The 23,840-nt window shown below is 35.7% G+C and overlaps 2 protein-coding genes across 2 annotated transcripts; one reads left to right on the top strand and one right to left on the bottom strand.

Moving 5' to 3' along the window:
• Positions 1-5,605: 5,605 nt before the first annotated feature.
• LOC143570215 (endonuclease 2-like) lies at positions 5,606-7,746 on the bottom strand. Its single transcript, XM_077055921.1, has 8 exons — positions 7,440-7,746; positions 7,264-7,365; positions 6,490-6,545; positions 6,337-6,420; positions 6,167-6,259; positions 6,015-6,082; positions 5,855-5,928; positions 5,606-5,761 (listed from the first exon to the last, which is right to left on the bottom strand). The coding sequence occupies exons 1-8, from the start codon at positions 7,729-7,731 to the stop codon at positions 5,667-5,669; spliced, it is 864 nt and encodes a 287-aa protein (XP_076912036.1). The 5' UTR covers positions 7,732-7,746; the 3' UTR covers positions 5,606-5,666.
• A 4,327-nt stretch (positions 7,747-12,073) lies between these two features.
• On the top strand, positions 12,074-12,616 carry LOC143570226 (uncharacterized). The gene has a single exon (XM_077055927.1). The coding sequence runs from the start codon at positions 12,074-12,076 to the stop codon at positions 12,614-12,616; it is 543 nt and encodes a 180-aa protein (XP_076912042.1).
• Positions 12,617-23,840: the final 11,224 nt, after the last annotated feature.

Below are 23,840 nucleotides of genomic sequence, written 5' to 3'. Positions count from 1 at the left end.
ATTTGATTACTTTCCCATCTGATCGACTTGCCATTCGATTACTTTGGACTTGTAACTTTTTCACATAATCTGTTTGGACTATTTTTACCCTAAAGAATGTTTAAGCCATGGCAACTGAAAATGAAGCAGTTAGGAGTTATATGATCTTTGAAAATGAGGCTGGAACAGCAACTAAGCATCCTAAGCTACTCAAGTGGGACAATGACTTTGAGGAATTCAAATGGCGTTTTAAGAACTACATCAGAATCACAGACCATAATCTTCTTAGACCTATTGAAATTGGTCCACATGTTCCCATGACTACTACTGCTGATGGCCAAGTTCCCAAGCCCTTGATCTCTTATGATGATGATGATGATGATAGGAAGATCTGTTAAGCGAAGATCATAAGGCTTATGGTGTTCTTAGTGTTTGCCTCTCACATGAAATTGCTCAAACCTTGAGGGATCACACCACTGCTAAAGGACTTTCGGATGCTTTGGTTAGTAAGTTTGAGGGAAACACTGAGGTGAGAAACAGCAGAAAGGGCATGTTAAAGGGTGAGTTCAATATGTTTAATCATGTGCAAAGAGAATCGGTCACAAACCTCATTCATAGATTTGAAACATTGATTACCAAGATCAAGATTGCAGGAATTGATTATGACCGGATTGAAATTAATGACAAGTTGTAACCTCCCTGCCTTATACCTGGAATAGTAGCATGGTCACCATTAAGAGAACAACGAACCTTCAAATAACGCTTCTTGCTGATTTGGCCTCCATCATTAAGTCATTTGAGATGGATGAAAAATTCAGAATGGGTAATCACATAAGTTCTCTACCGGGTCTGGAGTCAGCATAGCTTTTCTGAGCCATGCACACCCCATAATTCATGTTGTTAATGGGGTCAACATGTTTACTAGTCAACAAGCTCAAAACTCTGATTTCAAGACCACTGCAACTCCACAAGCACATCAAGTTCAAGCTCATTCCAAGATGCTGTTGATAAAGCCGTTGAGCATGCTTTGAGGGCTCATGGAATCAAGAAACCCACAAGCAGCCCATCCTACTATAATCCTCAAGCCCATCAAGTTGATGATTCTCATATTGCACTCTTTCATGCCTTTATGGCAAGCTATGAGGAGTTGTTACAAGGAAAGCTGCTTCCTCATTCGTTTCAACATGGAGACATTCCCGAGATCAACAAGAAGGATCTCAAAAAGATGGACATCAAGTACAGATGACATGGCTGTTCACAGGGCCTCCAACTTCATGAAGAAATATGGCAAGAACAGCTTCAGAAATTTATTTGGGAATGGAATTGGATTTGATAAAGACAAGCTCTGATGTTACAACTGCAACGAGACTGGTCACTTTGCAAGGGAATGCACAAATCCACTCAAGGCTGCAAATGACATCAAGATCACTGAGATGTCTGACAATGAAGGTATGAGGAGAAGTGATAAAAGGCTCGTTCAGAGCTACTCCTCAAAATCAAGAGTTCCAAGAATCAGCCAAGGAAACACATCAAAAGGGAACTTCGAGTCAAGCTCAAAGGCCATGATCACCAGGTCAACTGAAGGAACCAATCTGGAATATGACCAATTTGAGGAGCTGATCAATCCTCTGACCTTTGCCGGGATGGCATTTGCACATGAAGCCATACACTCATCAAGCCTTGTTGCTGAAACACCTCAAACAACCTCAGACCTCCAACCACCACAATAGTCGACCCTCACATGGCATCACCCACCACACTGGCCAAAACCATTAGAAAAGCTTAAAGCCAAACAAATTAAGATAACCAAAGCCCAATTCAAAACCCAATCAAAATCTCAACCCAAATCAAAATCCAAATATAAATCAATGCTCATTTCACCTAGAACCCTTAGAGATGAACCTATCACACCACCTGAAACCTCACCATCTAGGCTAGATGAACCTTTACCTTCAATCCTAGAAAACCTTCCCATAGCCACCACCTAAACCAAGACTCAATCCATCCAACAAACCCTATCACCACCTAGGATCACTTCACCAGTAACCTCACCTACCTATCAATTCACATCACCAATTAGGGGTTCATCCTTTTGGACATATACCTTCACATCATCCATCCATTCCCAAACCACCTCTCAAACATTACCAACCACCACCTAACCTATAAGCATACCCTTAACCATTACTACATCATTTCCTTCCCAAACCATAACCATACCCATCCAAACTCCTCCACAATCAACCATCTCAACCACACATCCCTCCACCATTAAAAGCCCTATCATAGCAGTCGTACCCCTATCTAGCGTCAAATCGAAGAAGTAACCTGTGTTTCGAGATCCTATCCTTGATAGGATTAGAGAACTTGAGGAAGCAAACGAAAACATGGCGAAACGAAAACTTCTGTTGATCAAGTTCGTCAAAGATCAACAAGCCATTAATGAGCTAGTAACAAGATAGTGGGATACCCTCGCATCTAGGGTGGTTGAATTGGAGGAGAACCGAGAGCTTGATAGATCTTGGATTGAAAGTCAAACAGCATGGATTGATGACGTGCAAAAATGAGTCACCAGTCAACAGAAGTTGATCAATCATAACTCGTTGAGGAATGCTGAGCAGAAAGATAAGATAGAAAGACTCCAGTCAAGGGTTTCTCATCTAGAAACGGATCTTCCTTCCTCCTCCAACTTTGCAAACAATATGAGGAGGGAATTAGATTCGACTCTTGACCAGGCAAGGATCGAATTTGAACGCCTTAGTTCAAGGGTCAGCTTGTTGGAAGGTTGGTCTAGTTCCTCTAAGGACGTGGACAGATTGATGGGTGAGAACATTAGGTTGAGAACGAGGATCGAGTTATTGTAAAAAGAGATGGAAGACCAACAAGGTTTCAACGAAGGTTAAAACCTTGTAAATGAGTTTCTCGTCAACCATTATTTTGTTGTTTTGGAGGTAATGCGGATGACTAATCAAGATGTTGAAAATTTGAGGACACGTTTGATGAACACCTATAGGGGATTCCTACAAAGCAATGAGCAAAGAACTTAGCCTAACAACAGAAGAAGATCTACTCTTCCTAAGACTCAAGGCAGAATTCATGGAATCTTCCCAAGTTTCCCCACAAAAGAAGCCGGTGGAAGTGATGCTGGTGTGCTAGAGTTGAAGAGCATGTGATGGTTTTTGGAACCATTGTGAGTACTGAAATAATTGCTACTACTGCCACTTCAACTGGACAAGTCAATGCAATGACTTCCGCACTTGTTGCAACTACTTCAGTTGCACACGTAAGTGCTCCTGCTGTGCAACAGCCGATGGTTCAAGGAGGTGGAGGTGATGACGGTGATGATGAAGACGATAACGAGTCCGATGATGACTCGGATGGTGATGATGATAATGAGGATGAAGATCCATTTGATAGCTTCGATGAACCACGTGGTGGAAGCGGTGATGATGATAATGATGACAGTGGCGATGATGAAGCCACTGGTGGACATAAGTTGAGTCAACAAGACCCGCCAAGTGAAGCTCAAAGAACCCGTGATGCTGACGTTGCAGTTGAGGCTGAAATAGCCTCTGTTTTTAATGTTTATTATTTTGCATATACAAGCTCACCAATTCATGAAGTCGTGGATGATCACGATGGGATCAATTACTCTCTGAATCCGGACACTCCGGTTCATGATGAGTCTGTAGTGACACCACCTGCTCAATCTCAAGCCACTACTGCTGCTGCTGACACTGCTAAAACCTCACAATCTCCAAAGAATAAATGGAAGAAGTCCTACTTCATCAGCAACAGAGCAAGAGTAAGAGAACGACCTTATCCCTACCTGGATGACTCTGTGATCGTCTACTGCAAATGGCACCCGAGCAGTGAGACATGGGCCATTGGTCGAGCTAACGAAGATCTCACCTATATGCATATCATTGACATGCATACTCTCTCCCAGCTCGACATGAATTACTTCATAAAATCGTGGGCCATTATGTGACTGAGAAGGAGAGGAAGGGTTGGTTTAACCAATTCTTGAGCAAGGGTTGGAAGAAGGACTACCCAAATTTCAAGCTCAACAAGGGTTAAGCCTTTCGTCACCCTACATAGATTGATCCAGCCACAAGAAAGAAGAAATGGATGTGGTGGTACAAGACTCACAAGGAAGGGAGACTGACCTACCATGAAGAACCATTTCTCCCTAACTTGTTCGAGCTGTTCATTTGTTGGGAGTTTGACAACGATACAGGTGAAGCCATTATACATTGCGAAGATATGCACTTCTTGCGCTTCTTTGACAAACACGAGCTTGCGGCGCTCAGCAAAGAAGACCTGTTAAAGCTCTACAACTAGCCAGTGGGAACCTTTGATGGCGTTCGTCACGATAGGAATGAAGCTATAGTTGAGAAATTCAACAAGTTCGTGCGATATCTTGCTCATAATCAACTATACAAATGTGTGGACGGCTTCGAGTACGAGACCGACTGAATACGAGAGCTAACGGATTAAATAATAAAGACTAGAGAGAGATTGTAGGGTCCCATTTTGTATATTAGTCTTTTGTATTTAGTCGTGCTGTAAACGTTAATATTAGATAGCTAGCCGGTTTATGTTCTTTGTATGTTTGGGCCATAGGCCATGTAAACAAAGCCTATTTGAGCCCAAGTTATAATAGATGCATGAGATACTTCCACCTATATAAGCTGAAGTACACTCATGCAAACACAACCTTTTGCAAATATCATCTTATCCATCTACCAAATCTTTCTCTCTCTCTCTCTCTCTCTCTCTCTCTCTCTCTCTCCGGCTTTCTCTCTTATCCATTTCGGGTAACTAAACAACCAAGCAAGATCCGAGATCTCGGTTCCTCACTAGTGATTTCCGCTAGCTAGTGTTGAGATTGATCCAAGTAGACTAGTTTGTTATGTTGTTTGATCCATCCATAGGACCTACAGTATTGATGTGCATGGGCCAAACTTGTCAATTCTGATAGTTGACAAAGTTATGGGTAATAGGTGTGAAGTGTCTAAACTTCTTGGGGTGTGTCAAGTTTCATGCAAGTTTTGTTACGAGCTGTTAAACAGATTTGGGGATATAACAATAGTTAGGGTGTCATTCTTAGTTAGTCCATTTCCGTTGTTACATTCACTTCTTGTTAACTCTGTTAATCAATAAACATTTCGATTGTGTTCGTTCTTGATTGAGTTCTTAATTTCACATTCCTTTGGTGTATTCGTTACAGTTTTAAATCCTTCATAAGGGCAACATTGAAAAGGGTATTCATGTCTTAAATAAAAGTTTAGGAGAGCAACATATATGGTATTTAGAAGTTAGCAGGGATATATCTGATATTTATTAACTTGGAAGGAATATAGATGAAATCATCCCTTGTTAAGTATTATTAATATAATTGGGATGGTCACACTTTTATATAAGTTATTTCATATGTTCATCATGTATTGGTTACTTGAAGGTTGAAACTGCTCTTTTTTTGGGGTAGTGTTAGCAACCACTATGTTCAAAACGTCAAATGCCCGGTTCTTGTGGTAAACAAAACTGCCCAGAAACTTGATTTATTGTCGTGTTTTGTGCTTCGAATAAATAATATGTAGAAAAAAACATAATGTAAATAATATGATCATAATGCTTCTGATCTTCACATGTCAAACGTTAACAATACATGAAAAACTACGATTTTATCCAAATATTCGGTTTAAGTCTGCTGCCAATCTAACACCGCCTTGAGCTGATCTCATGTTCACAATAGGTAAACGAGATAGAAAATATTCATCTGCAAAATAACACGATTTTTAAAACATTAATAATATAATCATCCGATTTTAAGATTAGTCGATCGTTGACCAATTAGTCAAACATGAATTACCTTCAAGAACTGAACCATTTGTAACATCTTTGTATGCCCAATTGCATGCATCTTTTATTCCTTCAGTTGCATATCTGTCCAAAGTATAAAATATTATAGTTTACATTTGTTTTTGGTTATAAGTTAATAAGTTATAATTTTAATAAATGTTTTTGTTTACATATTTGGACAAGCTTTCTGACTTCCACTACATTTCTCCCAGGCTTGAACTTGATCTGCCCATACACTCTGCAACAAAAATAATTTAAAGATAACTAAAATCAAAATAAATTATTTTTAAAAAAATAATACAAGTCATCTAAATATTTATACCGTTATGTTAGTCTCAATCGCATCGACAAGATTATCAATATTAGAATCGTAAAACCTTTCTTCAGCGGTCTCAATTATGCTGTCATCCCAAACCTGTATTTGACAAAGTTATTTGGTCAACGGTCAAGCAAAATCAATGTCGATGACTTTATGGGATTTTTAGTACTTACATGATGAAGTACTGCTTTTCGAGTGAACCAGTGGACATCGATTGTGTTTCCGCCTCTGTCTGAAGTGAATCCCACGTGTAACGGCTGTAAGGGTAAAATGGTCCATTTGTTTGGACAATAAAATATTAACTTGAAATATTTATGGAGAGATACCTGGTGAATGTCTCCCATGAAATGACAAAGGAAGAGCAATGCTTCTGTGAGATTATCTGAAAGTCAAAGTCAACGATAAATAAGTTACGGATGTAAATGGGTCAAGCCGCTCATTAATAATTTTTAAGCTTGAGATGGTTTTGGGCTTGAATCGATTATAATATATGTACATTTATACTTATTTATATATATTTATAGTTATGAATTTACATATATATAACAACTCACAACATATGTATTAATTAATTATATTTTTCATACTTTTATATATAACTATATTTTAATATTTATTATACAAAATAAAAATTATATATACATAAATAACAAGCTTGTTTAAACTCGCGTGTCTGGTCAAGTTTGAAATGCAAAGCACTGGCCTAGGCTCATTTATTAAGCGAGCACCCTCATTTATTAAATGATTGCACGACCCATGGCCCACATCAATTTTGACTTTAAAAGTACTAAATTTGACTTTTTAAGTCAAAATATTAGTGAACTGTTCAGCGGAAAGTTCGTTTATGTAATAAATGAACGAACATGAACATTTTCTTTGTTCATTTCGTTATACAAATTAACATGAGCGCATGCCTCCTACGCTCCTTTATGTTCATGAATATTCGTTCATTTACGCGAGTTAACGTTATGCCTATTCGTTTGTTTTAATTTAGGTTCTTTAGTTTACTTTTTACAAGCACAGAACACGAACAAGAGAACCGTCTAATTGTTCATGTTCGATTATATGCTCGGTTAAATTTAAATAAACGAACAACTTACACTGAGATGTTTGTGTCCCATAGTCAAGCAACTGTGTAGTGTAGTTTGTAATTGCACCAGACACACAATTTCCCAATACTCCATCTTCATCCTTACAATCTCCTACATATCATTTCATCAACACACAAATAATTATGCTCTTATATTAAAATTAAAACAAAACAAAAACATCTTACTTCTATATTGATAAGTACATAGATTATCAGGAGTATCAATATAATGAAGCGGTGACGACCAATGATATCGAAACTTAACATGATCAGCCCACGAACACAAACTCGCCAAATCACCGCTTGCATAATCCGGTAATAAGCTGTTCACCGCATCCAAAGCGGTCTGGCTCAACCTACCTTGAGCTATCTTGCAAGTCATGTAATGTCCATCAACACCCCAGGCCCGAACCGAGACCGGTGCAACATACACAAATAATAATAAAACTAATGCAAGAGATCTCAAGGAGTACTCCATTTGTAATATGAAAATGAAGGTACTGTTTGGGTGATTATATATTATGTGGAAAGTGTGAAAGGTATGAATGTATGATTGCATTGAACAAACTATTTTGGAGATATATGCTTTAATTTGTTATTTTTTGTACATATGTTCACATTTGTTTACATGTGAACAATAATATTGTTTTTGTATCAGTTGCTGACGTTGTAATTGAAGTTTGTTTTGGTTTTCTCATATGGTATATGCTTGAAATGCTCCCTTAAATTGATTCTTTGAATAATATGTATACTTGAGGTTGCAATCTGTTTAAGAATTAGTTATTTACCGTAAATTTATTTACAAACGATATTTATTTTTATTTGTTTCTACTTATCAGCTTATTTTATATATATATGTTTAAAAAAAAACTTTTTTTTATATCATAACAAGTAAGGATTAACAAATCAGTACACTTATTTCAAATCACTATTATTATTATTATTCAACGTTAAATCGGAATCCTAATCCGTATCCGAAATATCCAAAAATCTTAGTGCGATTTATCCAAAATTTCAGATATTCGAATCTTGGATATCATAATTTTCAGATCCGGAATCAGTTAATGGTTTTGAAAATTTTTGGATATTTCGAATATCCTAGTGGAAGAAAAAATAATTATAAATAATATATATTATTATTTAAATTTTTCGTGAAACTATCGAATATTTCGTATAATTTTTCGAATATTTCGGGTATTTTGAATTTTTCGGATATTTCAGATATTTTTCGATATTCGAAATATTTTTAGAAATAATTATTTAAATTATTTTTTAAGTGATTTTTTTTCCATAATTCGGATATCAGAAATTTCGGATTCGAATAATGATACCCACTATCCAAAATGTTCAGATATCCGAAATTCAAATATCCAAAACTCTGGATATCTAGTTTTGAACACCTTTAAAGTTAATTGTGTTTGGCCATTTGGATAGTTCAAAGGAACCATTCTTTAATTTTTGCAAAACATACATGTTACTTTAGAGTAGTCGTATTTCTTCCAATATCTCCAAATATATAAAGTTGTTTGTTGAGAAAGCGCCATTCATATATCATCAACATGATGTCTCCGTGAACATCGCGCCACCTTAAACAAAGTAGGCGCCATCAATGACTAGCGCCATTGGCAATACGGCGCCATCCAAAGTTGATAGTGAATCCATCCCAGTAACAACTAATCACAAAATATTTTATTTTTTTCTTTTTATTTGTTGTTTTTTTTTTGTTATCTTTTCTTTTAAACAGTTTAATTATTGCAGTTAAAAAAATTAATTTAATTATTATTTTAATGGCTAGTATGCAATTATTCCATAACGCTTAGATTAGATGGCTAGTTATCTAATGGATGATAAGGTGGCACGATAACTAGTTATTTCAAGATATCCGACAACATAATCGTTATTACACTAAAAATCATTACCTTTTCTCTTTTATTTTTAATTAAATAATGTTTTGTTTGTACATGTATATCATTTCCTTTTCCCTCTAATTTACTAACAAGCACTTTCAATAAAATATTAAAAAATTAATAGGACTGAACAAGAACTTTTTAAATATACAAATAAATAGTAGCATTTCCATTTTAATCCACTCACGGTTATACATTAAAGAATAAGATTCATTAATTAAATATATATTTGATTTAATATTACATATTGTTTCACGCCTGACTTCCGAATCATATCTTTGGAATTTATTTACAAGTTATTGTATTATTAAATGTATAACAATCTTTTGTTGATTTAAGCTTTGTATTGTAATTATATATTGTAACCACTTATGTCGATAGATATCAACTTTTTTTTTAAAGATATCACCTTTGAGTATCAATTCATAAGTTAATTGGAATAAAAATAAGAAAGATGAAAAGGCTTTATGAAAAAAAAAACCTTTAAAAAATTTATAAAAAAATCATAACTTAAAATTAAATAAAAAATGAAAAAAGTAAGGAAAAAAACAAAAAGTTTCCCAAATCTTTCTCGATCTTAAAAAATAAAATATAAAAAAAATGTTGAAGAAAAAGAAATAATTGTGTCTTTTATTTATCATTGTGTTTTTTGTTTATTTTTTTAATTAATTGTGTCTTTTTTCCTTAACATTGTGTCTTGTTTTCATGATATTGTGTTATATTACTCTACATCAAAATTGTGTTATATTTTACTCGGCATTGTATTATATTTTTCGATCTATTGTGTCTTTTTTTTACATTGTGTAATTGTGGGTGTGGGGGGGGGGGGCAAGAAAGACGAAGAAAACATTTTAGTTATTTTTTTTTATTTATATTTTGAGTTATAATTTTTTTGAATTTTTATGGTTTTTTTTTTGTCACAAAGAAAACTTTTTATTTTTGTTTCATGTTGTATTCTAACTTTATCCTATCAAATCATGACAATTAATTATTTGTATATACTATTATGTTTTTAAGTTACAATTATATATGGTAATATTTCACAAAATTTAATTATTTTTCTATATTAAATATAACAAATAAATGAAATCATAAGTAAATAACCTAACTAATCAAAATAAATAATTAAATTTGATTTTTAGGAATCTTTATAAAAGTTCATGTATTTGTGACATTATTAAAACTTTTTGGGATACGTTGAGTTGTGAGTTCTTTGATTTCGTTAAGGATTTTGAGAATGTTGGATATTTGGAGAAAGGTTGCAACTCAGCTTTTATATCGCCTATTCCAAAAAAGGACCCTGTTGCGTTTAGTGACTATCGTCCTATTAATTTGATTGGTTGTATGTCAAAAGTTATTTCGAAACTTCTCGCGATCAGATTGAAGAAAGTCATTCCACTTCTTGTTGGTGATGAGCAAACGTCGTACATTGCAGGAAGAAACATTCTTGATGGTCATTTGTTAGTGAACGAAGTCATTTCTTGGACTAATAGTTGCAAGAAAAAATGCATGTTGTTTAAGGTGGACTTTGATAAAGCCTCCGATTCGGTTAATTGGTCTTATCTAGATTTGGTAATGGAGAATATGGGTTTTGGTCCTAAATGGAGGTTCTGGATTCAGTCTAGCCTTTCTTCGGGAAGAGCTTCGGTTCTTATTAATGGTTCACCCACTTTGGAATTTGTCTTCAAACGCGGAGTTAAACAAGGGGATCCCCTTGCTCCTTTTCTCTTCATCATCGCCATGGAGGGTCTCAACGTGGTCATGAAATCGGCAATTCATAACAATTTAATTAGAGGAATTCAGTTAGCAAACAACGGGCCGATAATCTCGCATGTTAAGTATGCGGACGATGTAATGTTTATAGGTGAGTGGGCTGCTAGAGACATGGTGAATCTAGCTAGGTTACTAAGGTATTTTTATCTAGCTTCTTGTCTTAAAGTGAACTTTAACAAAAGTAAGATGTTTGGAGTCCGGGTCTCTGAATCGGAGATAAATTCTATGGCATCTTTAATTCACTGTGAGGCTGGTTCTCTCCCGGTAAACTTTCTTGGTCTGCCAGTGGGTGCTAATATGGGGTTATCTAAACATTGGGATCCGGTCATTGATCGGGTTAAAAGTAGACTAAATGGTTGGAAGGCAAGCTCCTTATCTTTTGGAGGTAGATTGACATTAGTTAAGGCAGTTTTAGGTAGTTTGCCTCTTTACTATTTATCTATGTTTCATGCTTCGTTAAAAGTGGTGGATGAAATTGAAAAGATTAGGAGAAATTTTTTGTGGGGTGGCTCGTTAATGAAAAAATAAATAAATTGGGTGGCGTGGAACACGGTAGTTAAGCCTAAGAAATTTGGCGGCTTGGGTGTTGGTTGTCTCAAACGGATGAACTTAGCGTTACTTGCTAAATGGTGGTGGAGGTAGCGTGTAGAAAAGGGTTCTTTATGGGTGAGATGTATAGAAGCTGTTCATTCGACTCGCTTGCATGTGGATGGTAAGATGGCAAGATCTTCTATTGTTGGGGCTTGGCAAAAGATTTCTAAAATTGGTACTTGCTTCTCTTCTCTGGGCATTGACTTGTTGGGTTTGTTTGTTAGGAAAGTTGGGTTGGGAAATAAAACTAGATTCTGGCTAGACATTTGGTTGGGTCAATTTGCTCTTAAAGATTTGTTTCCGAATTTAAATAGTTTGGAGTTGTTCAAAGATTGTCTAGTGTGTAATAGAGTAATGGTTAATGACCTAGGGGAGATTAAAACGATATGGGCTTGGTCTAGGGGCTCACTTTCGGCTGAGACTCATTTGGATATTGGGTATCTACAAGAAATGGTGATATTATATTCGTTCCATTCTGGTAAAAATGACAGTTGGAGTTGGCGTGGTGGTGCTTGGGGCATCTTCTCGGTTTAGGACTTGAGACGGGTTATGGCTTCGAAGATTTATGAAGAGGTTTATACTACTCCTTGCATCTGGGAAGGTTGGATTCCTATTAAAGTAAACTGTTTTGTATGGAGACTACTTCTAAATAGAATCCCGGTGGCGGTTAATCTGTTGGCTAGGGGTTTGGTTTCAATATCACGGAGTTGTACTATTTGCACATTGTCAGATGAATCTTCGGATCATGTCTTTCTTGACTGTGTTCGGGCTAAGCAGGTTTGGAGAGCTGTTTCTTTATGGTGCGGTTGGGACTTAACTGCGTTTGGGTCGATAGATCAGCTACTTGAGGAAGCCTCACACTCGTCTTCTCATTTGAGGAAAAGGATTCTCAAGGCTATTATCTACTCTTCTATATGGAGCATTTGGAAACAACGGAACGCGAAAACTTTCAGCGGTAGAGCTTTCAACACAGAGTTCGTTCTAGAGGAAATCAAGACCAATCTTTATGGTTGGATTAAGCATAGATCTCCTCATAAGAAGATTATTTGGCAAGATTGGATTGTGTCTCCTTTAGACTGTATCTTAGCGTGAGTTGTTTGTTTGTTTAGGTGTTTGCTTGTTTTTTTCTCTTTTCTTTTTTTTTGGTTTGTAGATTGTTTATTCCCTCCAGCTCCTAGCTGGAGGCTCTTTGCCTTCTATTATATCTACTTTGCCGTTCAAAAAAAATAACAAATAAGGAACATAATCAACTAATATTTAGTATTAAAGATTTCAGACACAACCTTTTGTATTTTTAAGTGCTATAAAAATATGTGTGGCAACAATAAATCATAAACCATAAACCATCACCAACTGTCTCAATAAGCAAAAAATTGTAGTAATCATGTGGTCAATCGGTACTGGAAAATCATGTCTCTCCGAACTTGCTAGTCAATTTTTCAAGAACTGGGATTCTCAATTGTGGTAAGATGCAAGTATACAATGGACTTGATACTACCACCAAGAAAATCACAATGCAAGATCAATTTGGTGTTCCACATCACCTTCTTGTGGGTATTGACCCAACAATGTGGGTGTTTACTTCTTCGGATTTCCAAAAAGTTGCATCTGAAATCATCTCCGAGATCAAATCCCGTCATGGAGTACCTGTTGTTGTCTGAGGTCAAGTTTGTTGATTTACTCACTTGTTTCAAAAAACAAATGACTAAGATCCTACGACTTATGAACTTAGGGTGGGATCTACGAGAATCGATGCAACAGAAGCGTTTAGAGCGGTAATAGCAGTGGATATCGATGGAGCAAAGGCGGTAGACATTTGGGAGAAACAGGTTGTGTTTCCAAGCATGAAGATTGTTAAGCACTTCTTAGATGAATGGATTCAACATATTATTAATTTTCCATCTATATATTTTTTTTTTACAATTTATAGTTTGACAAGGGTTTATGTAGGTTATCGCATGGGTGCCCAACCAATTTTGAATTGACAAGAGCATTTTGAGAATGTTCTCTATGTTTATGTGAGTTGGTTTTGTAAATTATATTGTACGGTTATAAGTAGTTGTGAGTAGAGTAGAGAAAAAAATGTTATGTGAGAAAGTTATATATATGTATATATATATATTGTTCACACCGTATAATTTTTTTCATTATTTTCTGAAAGTGATTGTCAAGAGAAGAGAGATAAAAAGATAACGTAAAGGTAGTGATTTTTAGTGTAATTATATGAATATAGTAGGGAATGGGTTAGGAAGCTCTAGGAACCCTTTATATCACTTTGTAGATCGTTTTAATATTTGAAGTTTTCAATATAAGCCTATTTGTAGTAAAGGGCTATCAAATGGGTGGGTGGGTGGGGGGGGGGGGATTTTCGACACGTGACGTCACGACAGTCACGTCAACAGATGTGTTATTTTCATTTTAGGGGTGTAGTGGTGTTCCACATTAAAAATCCCTCCCCCCCCCCCCAACAATTGTCATTGGTCTATTTAATAAAAAAAATAAAAAAAATTAATCCAACCAGCGATAAATTTATGCCCCCCCCCCCCCCTTATCGACCCACATATCTCCCGGGGGTCAGTGTTATAGCCCAAAGTCGCCCAAAACTCTCCATTTTTGTCGCCCTCTACGCATTGTCTAAAAGAGTGGCCGAAATACTTTAAGATAAATTATAATATATGCATCATCATCAAAAATACTTAAATACATGATTATAAGACCATGTGTAGCGGGAGAGTTATGGGTAAAGTTATGGCCCATAACTCTCCCTTACCCCCCTCCCCCTTTTTCAATATTATGGGTTTAAAGTTATGTACATAACTTTGAAGGGTGGTGTTTTGTGTGTGTGTGGGGTGTTATGGGTAAAGTTATGACTACACCATCTTTTTGCAAAAATCTATAACTCAAACTGGGCGCCACATGACGCATAATACCTAAGGGTGGAAAGTTATGGCTACACATCAAGCACAAATATTACAACATTGCATTTAATTTTTTATCTATACCATGTTGTTGTGATGTGTTATGATTATGCTATTACCCTTTCTCGAGTACAATGATGTCACTGCAAGAAAATTGTCACCATGGTATATTTTCGTAGGAAATATCCATCGGTTTATTACCGCAAATCAGCGATGAATCTGTAACATCCTGAATCTCAAATAATAATATTTTATCTATTATTCTTAATGGAAAAGTTTACTTGGATTAATAAATAAAATAATAAAAGATGGAAAGAGAAGTAGGCTAATCAGATGGATTAATCATGGACTAAAAAGGAAAGATGGGTCTTAGGTCCTTGGGCTTAAGGGAGTATAAATACCCCCTTAAACCATAAATCTTTCCATCTCCATCCATCTTATCCATAATATCCCCTACACCTTCATAAAACACACATACAAACTTTCCATTTGCGGCCGTGAGAGGAAAAGGAAGATCCAAGGCCAAGACCAAGATCATCATTGAACATCGAGCTAAACCGTAACCTAGAAACATCAAAAGGTATGTTTCCTATAATTAAAGGTTACATTTTTATGAACCATTTGCCATGAAACTTGACCCTAGAGTAGATTGGACCTAGATGTCTCATAAAAATACAAACTTGATGATTAAAATGAACCTAGTGGCCTTATGATGGTATACGGCTCAAAGATGAACCCTAGATCTAGCCTAGAACGTTTTAAACCAATAAAGGTCTAAGCTTTATGCCTAAAATGGGATTGATCTTGAAGCCGTGATAGGAATGGGGGTAAACGGGTATGAATGATGATGATAAAGGATCAAGAGTTCATGATTTGAACCTTATAATGAGCAAACTGGGCAAGGCAGAAACCTAGAAATAGAACAATGAGCTGAACTGGATGTTCTCGGCCAATTTTGAGAATCCTTGGTCAAACCATGTGGTTCTCGGTCAAACATTCAGTCACCAAGAGTTCTCGGTCAGTGTTCTCGGTGAACACGTGTTCTCGGTCAAGTTCTCGGACGAAAACACGGGTTCTCGTTTAAGTATGGATCTCGGCCAAATATGCGAGTTCTCGGTCAACTTAAAGGTTCTCTGTCTTGGGTTCTCGGCCACCCAGTTTGGGCCTGAACCCAGATGCTGTAATGGGCCGTTGGGTCTGACTTAGCTCAGTCCGCAACTTAAGCCCATGTTCTGTTTGAAACAAACAAGCCCAATATCTTAAGATAAATAACAGGCCCAGCTTAGAAAATAATTCAAAATGCTAGTGGAAAATGTGTTAAGGCAATTAACCCCAGCTAGGGGCTCTGCCCCTTGGACCCCGCTAGGGGCTGCCGCCCCCGGACCCCCGTTCGTTGAGGGCAATAATCAACCTAGAAACACATTATGAGTAGTGATAGTTAATTGATGCATGTAATTATTATACAGTTAGCCGTGCCCAACTGAAGAAAGGAATAACTATTAACGGTGAACGTAACCGACTTCAGGTGAGTTTCTAGCCCCATTTTCTTGCTATGTTTTCGGGGCTGTGTGCATACTCGATGTGATTAGTTAGTACACTTACCTTAAGTGATAAGTGTACGCCTTATGTGATTTATGTATGAATGAATGCTTGACGATACATGAACGATCTTCGGATATTGCATGTGCCGTCGAGGGATAGTATAAAGTTATGATTGACATATATATAATGTATAGATGATGTATGGACATATGAAAGCTATAATTATGAATGTATAGAAATGTACAAAAGGTATAGATAGAACAAGGGAACCGACCCCAATAATGTCGGCGAATGTAGGGAACCGACCCTAATAATGTCGGCAAATGTAGGGAACCGACCCTAATAATGTCGGCGAATGCAGGGAACCGACCCTAATAATATCGGTGTATGCAGGGGACCGACCCTAATATATCGGCGAAGGTTATAGGGCGGAAGGCTCTTAAAAATGTACGTGTATGAATGAGAGTATGTATGTTAATAAAAAAGTAAAAATGAAAGTACGTAAGTATGTAAGACAATAGGAAGGTAAGTACCCTCGGGCAGGGGCGGACCCACATAGTGTGGATCGGGGTCCCGGGACACCAATGTTTTTTAAAAATTTATTAGAAGCGGTATATTAAATTTTTTGAGGACCCCATAAGATTTAATACTTGGAACCCATACTATTAATGTTGATGTGGTCTGGTGGAAAGTCCCTTGTTTTATCTTTGAAAGGTCATGGGTTCAAGTCTTACAAGGCTCAGTTTTTGGTTTTTTGTGTTAATTTTTAGTGTTAATCAATCATTTGATTGCTAATGTTGCAATGATAACTTTGGAAACATTCAAACACCTCTAAAATACATATCATTGTTTTCAACTTTATGCATGGTTTTCTTTAGAAACATTCAAACATTTTAAAATATCAGTTTTATTTTTCACTAGTTTAAGTTAATGGTTTTCAACACATGCTTATGAAAGGGTGGATCTAGGTTCTATCTCAAAAATGTTTAAGAAAGGGAAAACAAAGTGTTTATGTGTCAACCCGACCCATTTTGACCCGTTCAGGTAGTGATGATTGAAAAGAAAGTTTTATTATGATATTGTTTTTTATTATGTTCTTCTCCTCGACCCGACTTGAACAACGACCGACCCGAAAAATTTGAACACCGAAAATATGGGACCCCATTGGCAAAAAATCCTGGGTCCGCCACTGCCCTCGGGTGCATATGTAAATGTGTGAATGTATTGTACGTTGCCTGATTAACTAGAACTCACTCAGCGTAGCTGACTTTTAGTATGCACGCAGGCTAATCGACTGAGACAGCTGGCTTGAGGAAGACACATGGCAATATTGAAGAGGCTGGCATCTGAAGATTTGTCGTGATGTTTTATGTTATGTTTTAAAAAGACAAATTATGGATGATTGTAACGAATGGTTGACTATTTTATTATTCCGCGAAAGTTTTTAATTAACTCTGATTTTAGAACTGCGTTTATGAGTAAATCCAACGTCCAAATATGAGGCACCGGTAATGGGGCCTTACAGAATCTTCTCAAAATCCTATTTAATTAGTTTCTTTAAATTCTATGGTGTCATCGTGATCCAGTTGGAAAGCTATAGTGATTTAATATCGCCGGTTATCTGTCGGTGTTAATTAATGAGCAGCTATCTCCATTAGCCTTTTCTAGATTTATTACTAATCAATTGTCTAGTAATGGTTTTCAATGATAAAAACTGTCGATATTCAAGCACTTCAAATAAATTTTTTGTTGGAGTTTCCACAGAAACTCTATCGATAACGATCTCTATTAAACATACTCGAACAATTTCATAATGGATAGCAATATGAGAAACACAAAAAGGCAAGTAATAAAAAGACAAAGAAAATTATTACACAAAACCTAGTTAATTCATAATTCATACCTAATATATTCACATAATCCGAATACAAAACGTTAATGTGCAAATAAATGTGGATGTTGAGAACGTATCAGATCTTGTGATTCTCAAGTGATGACGCGCTCAGTATGATTTTTCCATCACATTTCTACGAAAGGAAAAGTCTTTAGGCACATTACATGTTATTTCTGGTCTAGAATAGCCTCATTTTCTTCTTTGAATACATATATTCATGAATCAAACGAACTAGATAGTTCATTACATGAAGAGAATGCTAGATGTATTCTTTCTGAGTAGACTTGAATGATGTTATGCACATACGATAATTATGGAGGTAATGCCAAACGATAAGGAAAGTCTAATTGAGTGAGGACTATTATTTCATTCTATACCCAATTGTCAAATACTTCTACATGGTAGAAACTTTCATAAACACTTTATTACCAACACATACTGACTGACTTCTAAACATAATTTATATATGTACAAGGTTTAGTACTTTAGTTTATCAAATTTCAACATTTAGAAATGAGATAAATTGGATTAGGTAATCAAATCTTTTATTGTTGTAATGCATGACACTTAATGGACCCAATTACAATTAGCCAGCTCAAGCTCAAATGCTCAATTCAAGAGTTTGTAAGAGTAAGACCCAACAAATTATGAAGGATTACAATCTCAGGATAAAAGGACAGTTAGAATAGAGTTTAGGGTATGAATAACCTTGTGCAATGATTGTTATGTGCTTCCTATTATCCTACTAAACTTATGCATAGGTTCACTAAAAGTTATATGGGCAATTTCATAGAATGGTAACCAAGTTTCAAAAGTGTTCCAATTAAGTTACTCAACTTTAAAAAGTGTTCCAATTAGGTCACTCAACTTTCATATTTGATTAAATTAAAGGTTTTAACATGTTTTTTTAACGCTTTTATTTTTTGTTTCACATAGAAAATCATTTTATCTTTTTTTTTATGCTGACGATGAGTGGCGGCGTAGATTTTATTTTTTATTTTTGAATTTTAATATAATTAACGTTTTTTAATTTCTTAAAAATATAACCTATATTGCAAATTCCGAACCCCACATCTTATCCTCCATTTCTTTCTTAACCAACAAAAAAATCGGTGAGACCCGATTTGAAGATTTTATGACCCGATTTGAGAAAAATATGCATGAGTGATCTAATTGGAACACTTTTGAAAGTTTGTTACTATTCTATGAGATATTCCCTATATTTTATTATTTTCTTTAACATAATAATAAGATTGTCTAATCCTTTGTGTTGATAGTTTAACGGCTTATTGGCTTAGGATTCATCAAGCTACTTCTTGCTTGCTCATGATTAACCTAGCGATTTAGCCGTTTATGGCTCGTTGCTGCATTTTTTGTTTAGTTTTCTATCGGCGATAATACATAAACTAAAATACGGGAACTTAATTAATTCAACTTTACTGTTGTTTAGGCATTTACAGATCGAGTGGAAACTACTATACGTAATTAGATTTAAAGAGCCTTGTCTACGTGAACTTATTGATGCACTGATGTGTACGTGAATGACCTATCGTGAAGTTATCGCGTTGGAGCCCCCTTGTGGTTTATATAACACATGTCAATATGTGACGTTACGATTTACAAACCAGGGTTTATAAGAGGGGAAGGGACACTCATGGGTAGTACCCATGCACCGACCAATCATACACAGCTATTATATTTATACCTTTAAGTACCCACAAACCATAAAATAACTGGAAACACATACCCACAAGTACCCTAAAACTTTTTTTGTTTAAATTTAAAAATAAATAAACAATTAAATGTAATTAAAATTAAAATTTCATTGAAATATTAATGGGTGTTTAATTTTTCAAAAATCTCTAATAGGTTTGCCATGTGGTAAACCTTTACCACAAATTGTAATTTAGCAAACTACCCATATAATTAGGAATGGATTTGTCATGTGATAAACAACCTATAAACCTTACACACACTAGTGCCCATTCCACTCTAAAAGTGATATATTTGAGTTATTAGCATCTAGAAAAAATGCATTCTAAATCTAGTTTAGTTTAGTTCACAATGTCGGCTTGTATATTTTGCAATGTAGGAATTGGTTTTTTCTTTTTAGCAAATAATACAATATGTCTGTGGACCAAATTTTCTGTCATCCTAGTTGCAAACAACCAAAAATGTCATTTTAGCATTTACACTTTTGAATCTTTGATGTTTCCGTCTTTTGTGATAATAATGCATATAAGGTTCAATGTTACAAGTTTGTAGCCAGTCCATTCTCTTCCCACATCCCATGATTAAGACATAAAATGCTCAAATTTTAAACATGTAGTCCAAGAGTTCTAATGACATGTTATTTTTAAACGACTTAGTGTTGCTATTCAAAAATAGCTAGCGGCGCAGCTTGTTGTCTGATTGCTTTCTGTATTGATGTAAACACTACTTTTTAATTAAATACTATAATAAAGCTTGTTCTTGTAAGTTCTTGTCAAAAAAGAAATTACATGAGACAAGCCAAATGACAAGAAAAAGATGGTTTTTTGTCTATTGAGACACCCCATTTTTCTATTTACACACCCTTATATAGTCATATTGATCAATATGAGGCATATCATGTATGACATAAAGCACTTTTGTGTCTGATTTGGGGCCATATATGCTCCATATTGGGCAATATGGATCATATTGGGGGTGTCTAAATAGATATGGGGTGTGTCAATATCACGACCCTTTTAGATAACCTTATACAGAAGGGTCAATGGATTCCTCGAACTCAGGGAAAGCAAAAAAAAAAAAACTTGACCTGGGAGATTCACTTAAAGCATTTGGGACAAATATTAAGTTCCAACGGATAGATTTTAACCATATATAGTCATAAACAGGTATACCATGAACATGACGAGTGTTAAGTAATTTGTACGCAACGGGTAGAAGACATCTTTTTTTTATATATATAAAACATGAGTTATAGCTTTGAGATTACCGAAACCCGACACATTATTATAACCCTCATTCAAACTCTTTTGGTTTTGCATCTTTAACTTAGATTTCTTGTTCTTGTTTCCTCTCATATTATTTATGAAAAATATCTCAAAATAATATGTTCCTTGGATTGTGACATTCAATCAGACACCATAGTAGTTTTCCAAAATTGTATCTTAGCCCGAGCCTAAAGAGTGTTTTCTTCGAATATGGTTGGAGCATATGCTCTTTTTTGACTTGTGAGATAAGATGGGCCCATGGGCCCGGTTCATGTCAAAGGGACGTACATGGACAGCTAATGTGTTCCAATGGTAAAGCCCACATGGTGTCTTTGCCACCAAGTCCTCCCGGCTATATCGTAGATCAGTAAATGTATAAGTTTCGAAGAAATAAAAAATGAACACGCAATCTAGTTTTTATTAAATATTTATGTTATAAAAATTTATTCATAACTTTTGGGTTATTTTAAATTGTTAAAAAATCACATAATTTAATTATGTTTTATTTTTTAGACGGTTAGCTTTTGTTTTTAATGTGGTGTATTGGTAGAATATCTGGTTTTTTTAATGGAGACCCAGATTCAATCTTCACAGACAATATTTTGGAGAGGTATGGGTGACTCAATGAAGGAAGAGTGGGATCTTTGTGATCGACTGATCTCAAGTTCGATTCTCAGGGCTACCGGGTTTTTTCACCAGTGGGCCTTCGGGAGGTGGGTTTCCCCATAATCGAAGATAACTTGGAGGCGCTTAAGAGTTTTATATGGCTGGTTTGGGCTAACTGGCGGTGACATTTTCTCATTGGGTCACCCCGTACGGATTACCTAGGCAATTTTGGGTGTGTTTGGCAAATGGCTTTTAGGAGCTTTTTAGGGGCTTTAAGCTACAAGCTTTTAAAAAAAACTCCTATCTAATAAAAAGTATTGTTTGGTAAGAGGAGCTTAAAGCTTTTAAGGATGAGAAAAAGCTTTAAATTGAAACGTTACTAACGTTTGAGAAAAAGCTCTACAAGCTTTTACATTTGAATTTACAAGTTTGGTACTTGAACTTATATCAATTTTTGTTAATTTATATAATAGTTACACATTCAAACATTATTCAAAACTAACTACCCCCATGACTTTTTTAGGAGCCATAACTTTTCACACGTTAATAAATTTTTAAACAAATTACATCATAAAAACGAGTATTTTATTCTCTTTAATTTGAGTATGATATTGCTATACTTCTTTAACTTTAAAAAATTAACATACTACGTGATTATCGGTTAGGATAGGTAAAAAGTCGAGTCAGATGAGCTCGAGTCATGTGTAAGACCAAATTAGGAGTCGAGTCAGATGAACTTGAGTCATGTGTAAGACCAAATTAGGGTCAGAACGAGTCGATACAAAAATGGTTAAATTAGTTCGATTCGTGTCGGTACGCTTTTGAGTCGAAAGGGGTCATGTCAGAACATATTTCAGATTAAAACAGTGCATGTTCAGAAAGTGATTCATATCAAAATATGTTGGTTTAAAAAATTATCTATTTGAAAATTACTATATATTTCAGCTTTGTTTCTTGATTTTCGACATCATTTACAAGCTTACTGTTTTTTCCATGAGTTACACGTCTACATTTAGGTTATGTATGCACTGTCATCAGGTGAATCATGTACCGACACTGATTATGCGGTTGATGTTAGGTTGTGCGCCCATTTCGCCGCACCACGCGGGCACCCAACTAGTTTTATTAAAAGCTTCTGCTACTCTGCCAAACACCTAAATATTTAAAAGTTACAGCTAACAACTACCAGCTTCTAGCTTTCAGCTTCCAGCCTTCAGCTTCCAGCTTCTAGCTTACAACTAACAGCTACCAGCTAGTTTTGCCAAACATACCATTTATGTTTATTGATCGTTAAAAATAGTTGTTCTTTTTAGTTTACTCGTAAATCTACATCAATATTCACCAAGATAACAGAATCCTCTCATTTTCTATTTTTTTTAACAACTAAAAAAAATTAGATGTTGGTAGCGTTTAAGTGTAAATGTTGTTTCTTAACTAAATTACATTCATCTTTTATTATATGATGTTTCTTGATAGCAAGATTGGCACGAATATTTTTGGGACTTTTTTATTTGAATATTCTATATGTCTAAGAAAAGGGGTACTCTAAAATCAAAACAAAATTAAAATGCTATTTTAATAGACCAGATTCAAATAATTTAACCCACGTATTGATTTATATATTTTAGAACACCAAACTTATTTTTTTAATATATTTTAAATAAGATTGTTGTTAGGCTGAGGGGTGTGGAGCGTGAGAAAGGGCGCAAGAGGACAGCCGCTCGCGCCCCGGGGCGCGAGCACCACACCACCGAGGCACGAGAGGGGCGCGAGAGGGGCGCGAGCGCGGAAAAAGAGGCAGGCGCCAGGGGGTTCGCGGGACAGGTTGAGCGTGAGGGGCATGGGGAATGGTGAAAAGAGCCGTTTGAAATCTTAAATGAGCCGTTGGCTCTTAATTTTTTTAAAAAAAAATAATTTTCTACTCTTATATATTACCCATTTTATACAACACTTTAACACAACTTCACAAAACACCAAACTTACCCATTTCTTTATACAACACTTCCTATATATTACCCATTTCTTTCAAACTTTTTTAAAAAAACCTTTACAAAATCCTATATAATACCCCTAAATCAACCCATTTTTACCATATCAAACACAACTTCAATCTCCAAATAACCCATCGTCCCATTTTTTTTTTTTAAATAATGTCGTCGTACTCGTCTGATTCCGACTCCTCCGAAGAGGATGATTTGCTTCTTCATGTAGGGGGAGTTTTGACCGCAGCCGTGGTAAATCTCTTGCAAAATCAAGCCCATCAACCCCGACTCCCGAGGGTTAGAGCACCACCTCGTGATCGTGATCGATCGGGTGCTAACGATACTTTGATGAGGCATTATTTTAGCCCTCAACCGGTATACGCGGAGTCGGATTTT

The sequence above is a fragment of the Bidens hawaiensis genome, unplaced genomic scaffold (genome assembly GCF_021521415.1).
Source record: "Bidens hawaiensis isolate Kalapana, Puna unplaced genomic scaffold, B.hawaiensis_p1.1 tig00024849_1, whole genome shotgun sequence".
Lineage (NCBI taxonomy): Eukaryota > Viridiplantae > Streptophyta > Magnoliopsida > Asterales > Asteraceae > Bidens > Bidens hawaiensis.
Note: the sequence above shows the minus strand (reverse complement) of the source record. Positions and strands in the feature narration are given on the sequence as shown.

Excerpts from the sequence above, each read along its gene's own strand:
- LOC143570215 (XM_077055921.1), bottom strand. The coding sequence starts at position 7,731 with ATGGAGTACTCCTTGAGATCTCTTGCATTAGTTTTATTATTATTTGTG. Across the intron at positions 6,083-6,166 it reads CGATTGAGACTAACATAACG|AGTGTATGGGCAGATCAAGT; the intron begins GTATAAATATTT and ends TTTTTGTTGCAG. Across the intron at positions 5,762-5,854 it reads AAATGGTTCAGTTCTTGAAG|ATGAATATTTTCTATCTCGT; the intron begins GTAATTCATGTT and ends GTTATTTTGCAG.
- LOC143570226 (XM_077055927.1), top strand. The coding sequence starts at position 12,074 with ATGGCTTCGAAGATTTATGAAGAGGTTTATACTACTCCTTGCATCTGG.